This window comes from Salvelinus alpinus, chromosome 21, assembly GCF_045679555.1.
Source record: "Salvelinus alpinus chromosome 21, SLU_Salpinus.1, whole genome shotgun sequence".
NCBI classification, from domain to species: domain Eukaryota; kingdom Metazoa; phylum Chordata; class Actinopteri; order Salmoniformes; family Salmonidae; genus Salvelinus; species Salvelinus alpinus.
Window position 1 is genome coordinate 10912663 of NC_092106.1, and position 6000 is coordinate 10918662.

General features: G+C 41.1%; 1 protein-coding gene across 1 annotated transcript; it reads left to right on the forward strand.

Annotated features, from left to right (window-relative positions):
- Positions 1 to 3387: 3387 nt before the first annotated feature.
- Positions 3388 to 5235, forward strand: LOC139547834 (uncharacterized). The gene is made up of 4 exons (XM_071356957.1): positions 3388 to 3529; positions 3833 to 3939; positions 4085 to 4303; positions 5028 to 5235. Exons 1-4 carry the CDS (start codon positions 3508 to 3510, stop codon positions 5052 to 5054), a joined length of 375 nt encoding a protein of 124 aa, XP_071213058.1. The 5' UTR covers positions 3388 to 3507; the 3' UTR covers positions 5055 to 5235.
- Positions 5236 to 6000: the final 765 nt, after the last annotated feature.

Sequence of the window (6000 nt, forward strand, 5' to 3'; positions counted from 1 at the left end):
ATTTAATCGTTATTTGTAAATGTATGAAACCTGTGCCGGTGGAAAAATATTTTGATGTGGGGCGTCGTCCTCAAACAATCGCATGGCATGTTTTCACTGTAATAGCTACTGTAAATCAGACAGTGCAGTTGGATTAACAAGAATTTAAGCTTTCAGCTGATATAAGACTTAAATGTACATAAATGTTTAAAATCCATAATATTTATGATTATTTGAATTGTGCGCCCTCCTTCCATGTCGGTTAGAGAGGATCAGCTTGAGCAAAGGGATGTGTAGAAACACCGATCTACAAATAGTATTCCCTGCCAAATAATAGGCTTTGTGCAATTAAGATTCATAGAGCTATGCTTCCCCTGGCTTAGGCAATCTCCCCACCGACATTGATTGTCAGGACTTGGGGCCCTCAGATCCTCAAAACGTTTTACAGCTGCCCCATTAAGAGCATCTTGACTGGCTGCATCACCGCTTGGTATGGCAACTGCTCGGCATCCGACTGTAAGGCGCTACAGAGGGAAGTGCGTACAGCTCAGTACATCACTGGGGCGTAACTCCCTGTCATCCAGGACCTCTATACCAGGTGGTGTCAGAGAAAGGCCTTCAAATTGTCAAAGACTCCAGCATCCCAAGTCATAGACTGTTCTCTCTGCTACCGCACAGCAAGCAGTACCAGAGTGCATAGTCTGGGACCAAAAGGCTCCTGAAAGCCATAAGACTGCTAAACAGTTAATCAAATGGCTACCTGGACTATTTACATTGACCCACTTTTTGGGTGGGTTTTTGCACTGACTCTCTTGCACTGGCTCTATGCACACTCACTAGAATCTACCCACACATTCACACATACTATGCTAACATCCCCAACACACACATACTACATACGCTCAGACACAAAACACACACATGCATATTGACGTTACACATACACTCACACTCACTGCTGCTACTCTGTTTATTATCTATCCTGATTGCCTAGTCACTTTTACCCCTACCTGTACATATTACCTCAACTAACTTGTACCCCTGCACATTGACTCAGTACTGGTGCTCCTTGTAAACAGACTCGTTATTGTTATTTTATTGTGTTACTATTTTCCTTTTTTTAATTTAGCAAATTGTTTATATCTTTTCTCACTTTTTAACTCTGTATTGTTGCCAAAGAGTTAGTAAGTAAGCATTTCACGGTAAAGTCTACACCAATTGTATTCGATGCATGTGACAAATAAAATGTGATTGATTGGAGACTGCTTGTGTCAATTAAATAACATTTCCTATGATTTTCTACCTGCAGCAAAGTAGTGGATAATGCCGAAAATACCAGTTAAAGAAAAAAAGAACTAAAACAACTGATGTTCATTTTATAATAAGAGCTACACCAACATAAATGTTTCATTCATAGGCCGACCTGTCCGGTAAATTGCCACAGCAATGTGGCTTTATTAGTATTAGCTGACCAATCTAGACATCTGTAGTGCGGGGGAAAAAGGTAGTTGTATAATGAAGAACAGTACCTTGCAGGATTCAATAATTGGAATTGTAAGAGTTGTTGTCCTGTCCCTTTCTCTGCGATTGTCATTCTAATAGGATCCAGAAAGAACAAAACCCTATCCTCAAACATTTACATGAAAAGTTGCAAAGTTAAAGGCAAAGACACAAAACATCCACATCAAATTAAATACTTTTCTTGATCAAATAACATGGATAACAACTTTTTGTGCAGTATTAATTGACTATCCTTACAAACCACTTAATTTCAATCAATCAAATGTATTTATAAAGCCCTTTTTACATCAGTCAATGTCACAAAGTGCTATACAGAAACCCAGCCTAAAACCACAAACAGCAAGCAATGCAGATGTAGAAGCACGGTGGCTAGGAAAAACTCCCTAGAAAGGCAAGAACCTAGGAAGAAATCTAGAGAGGAACTAGGCTCTGAGGGGTGGCCAGTCCTCTTCTGGCTGTGCCGGGTGGAGATTATAACAGTACATGGCCAAGATGTTCAAACGTTCATAGATGACCAGCAGGGTCAAATAATAATAATCACAGTGGTTGTAGAGGGTGCAACAAGTCACCACCTCAGGAGTAAATGTCAGTTGGCTTTTCATAGCCGATCATTCAGAGTTAGAGACAGCAGGTGCGGTAGAGAGGGAAAGTCGAAAACAGCAGGTCAGGGACAAGGTAGCACGTCCGGTGAATAGGTCAGGGTTCCATAGCCACAGGCAGAACAGTTGAAACTGGAACAGCAGGATGACCAGGTGGACTGGGGGAGAGCAAGGAGTCATCAGGCCAGGTAGTCCTGAAGCATGGTCCTAGGGCTCAGGTCCTCAGAGAGAGAGAAAGAGAGAGAGAATTCAATTCACATAGGACACCGGAATAATGTGCATTACTGTATTGTACATAGGCTGGTCATCTAGGTTTGGTCCCTGTATACTTTCCATCACTATGAAGAAAAACAATGCACAATACAGTAATTGAGTACATTGAGACATCAAGTGGTTTGTGATGATGTGGCTCAGTTGGTACAGCATGGCGCATGCAACACTAGGGTTGTGGGTTTGATTTCCATGGGGGACCAGTATGTAAAATGTATGCACTTGCTCTGGATAAGAACATCTACTAAAATGTAAAAGGAGTAAATAGACCATTTCAGTTTACACACAGAAATAAGTTGTGTTTGCTAAGTATTTCAAGAAACTGGAAAACATATCAAGAACGTATTTTTATATTCCACAAGTATTATCAGATTAACTGTTTTGTACAGATAATTATCAGACTCAAGTTACAAATGCTGGTAAACACTCAAATACAAATACATTTAGTTTAAATGTTTTCACAAAAGTAGTGCACCGGATCTTTACTGGTCCTGTTTTAGCAGACCAATATAGACATCTTCAGTGTGGGCAATTTTTCTCCTCTTCTGCATGTTGCAGTCAAACGCTACCCTACCTAGGCCCACTGACGTCACATCATTGGGCGAAAACCGGAAGGGGAGAGCGCCCTTCTCATATCAAACAGTGATCTGCGCCACTCGGTCATGCTGTCAAGATGGCAGCATGGTCCATCGTCCATAAACATACAACATCTCTTTTCCATAAAAAAGCTGGTTCATGCCCGGGAGGCAGGCCCGTTTCAAAAACGAATGCATTCACTTTTCACCCGGTGTAACCCGGGCCAGATAAACGACCCCCAGCGGAATAATTTGGTTTGAACCGCCAGGCTAAAGGACTAAGACTCCACAAGGTCTATTCCACACTGGCCCAACCAAGGACACTTTCAAAACCGTAAAAAACGGGGAAGAAACATTAACATTCTTATTGGACAAAATCAGTTAGTCCCGCCTCCATTTAAAACCACCTGTGCGGTTTTGTGCCTTCTGAACAACACGAACGTGTTTTGGTCACGTGGTTGCGGGGTGGGGTCAACAGGTAGGTGCGTAGCGTGAGCTTTTCCGTTTAAAGGGCAAAGTTGTTACTGCAGGTTGTCACTACTATTGTGTGCTCCCAAGACAACATGGATTTCGATTTGGCTTCAGGTAATTCTTGATTTCATGAATCCTAATTGCATTCAACTCGTTCTACTCTAAAATATTGTCTGAACTACAGTAACCATTTCTCTATTGATTTGATGGTTATTAGTCTGATGCAAGCCAGATCTTTTCCTATTATTTGAGCTGATTGAATGTGCAGTTCACACCTGTCAAACATTGCATTGAATTATTCCAAAGACTGCCTTAGCTGAGACAATATATTTATGTTATTAATAACAGAAGGCAAATGTGCATCAAAAGGACATACTGATTAGCAATCTAACATGTCATGTCGCTTATTTCCCACAGCTGTAGGTAAAGATGATCAGGTGAAAAAGGATGATGCCTCTGGCCAGGAACAGAACGCCCTCTTTGGATGGGGGAAGAAGAAGGACAAAGATGGGGATAAGGACAAGGTAAGAAACATACTGTTACCATTACCTAAACCAGTTGCTTGATAAGTGTGTCAATTGTATTTCAGCCATCAATGGCATCTTGTGTGCAATTAATGCTGATACACACACTGCATACAAAGTATCCTGACTGTCTACCAACTTTCAGAGTGCATCCAAGGACAAAGACAAATCAAAGGACCGCAAGGACAGTGACAAATCGAAGGACCATAAGGAGGACAAAGACAAGTCTAAGGAACATAAGGACAAGAAACATGGTGACAAGAAGGACACCGGTCATAAGAAGAAAGACAAGAAGCCCAAAGAGCATAAGAACAAAGATGATGGGCATGGGTCCTCTTCTTCTTCCTCGTCCAGCAGCGATGAGGTAGTGTACATTTAGCCTTGATTTGTTAAGTGTTTTTTAATAAATAAAAAAAATGTTTTATTATTCTTCCAAAGAATGTTCATGTATGACTGCTATAGAATGTGGTCCAACAAGCCGTGTTGACAACCACACCATTAGTTCAAGGGTTCCTTACTATAAACATGGGTAAGGCCATAGAGGCTGTAGAGGACATACCAGCTGTGGCAGTTTCATCAGGCTAAATGCCCTAGTTATGTACGAGTGGTTGGTGTTGTCATTTACAACACTTGAGACTCCGACCTTTTACTATCAAATGCGGTTCCTTGCACTTTATCAGCTAGTGAAACATAATTTTAGAAACCGCTATCTCCTTTTGCAGTCTTTATTCCTGCTGCATAGCTATCTGTTGTTGATAGGTACATGGACAAGACAGTAAGACTCATCAGACCTTTTATAACCTCGGTCATGTCTTACTTTTTGTGCAAACTAGGCTGACGTAAAAGAGGAAATGGACATGAGTGCTCTGAGTTACTAGGTGTGTCTGTGAAAACAGATCAGATAGGAGAGCAATAAAAAGGTGTTACCTGCCCTACAGTCACATATCAGGGCCTGACTGCATATTATACCCAAAACAAGTGTTTATTATTAGTACATGTAATGGTTCATACTGGCACCTTGATATTGTCATAATTGCTAGGGTTTTATGGCTTATCTTTTATTAAATGTATGTCTTTTGTCATTTTAGGATGAAGGCAAGAAGAAGCATCACTGATTCTGTTGCTGTGAGGAGGTGCTACTGCCAGTTAACCCTGATCTCAATGTTTTCTACTGCAGTGTTGTTGCATGATATTTACTGTGTACCGTTCCTTGTTGTTCCTGATTTATATTTTGATGTGCCAGACTGTAAAGTAGTGTGTTTTACAACCGAACATTAAAAAACACGACAACCAGGATTTATGGTGAATGCCAGACTTTTTTTCAGACATCTTTCCTCCCAAGTGAAAAGTCTAATGTCCACCAGAAGAGGGAGGTGTTTTTCATTTAATATTTGTTAAATAGATTTAATACAATTGATTGGCAAACATTATGTTCAAGTGTTTTGATAAATTGTCCAGTTCAAAAGATTGAACTGCATTCTTTTGTTTATTTTAGCACAATTTATGGGAAAACTCAATGTTCTTAGTTTGAAATTGAAAGCATAAGGGAGGACAACTACTAATACCTAGGTGTCTGGTTAGACTGTAAACTCTCCTTCCAGACTCACATTAAGCATCTCCAAAATTAAATCTAGAATCGGCTTCTTATTTCGCAACAAAGCATCCTTCACTCTACTCAGCAAATTGGATGCAGTCTATCACAGTGCCATCCATTTTGCCACCAAAGCCCCATATACTACCCACCACTGCAACCTGTACGCTCTCATTGGCTGACCCTCGCTACATATTCGTTGCCAAATCCACTTGCTCCAGGTCATCTATAAGTCTTTTCTAGGTAAAGCCCTGCCCAATCTCAGCTCACTGGTCACCATAGCAGCACCCACCCGTAGCACGCGCTCCCTGGTCACCCCAAAGCCAATTCCTCCTTTGGATGCCTTTCCTTCAAGTTCTCTGCTGCCAATGACTGGTATGAACTGCAAAAATCACTAAAGCTGGAGACTCATATCTCCCTCACTAACTTTAAGCACCAGCTGTCAGAGCAGCTCACAGATCACTGCACCT

Excerpts from the sequence above, each read along its gene's own strand:
- LOC139547834 (XM_071356957.1), top strand. The coding sequence starts at position 3,508 with ATGGATTTCGATTTGGCTTCAG. Across the intron at positions 3,530-3,832 it reads GGATTTCGATTTGGCTTCAG|CTGTAGGTAAAGATGATCAG; the intron begins GTAATTCTTGAT and ends TATTTCCCACAG. Across the intron at positions 3,940-4,084 it reads AAGATGGGGATAAGGACAAG|AGTGCATCCAAGGACAAAGA; the intron begins GTAAGAAACATA and ends ACCAACTTTCAG.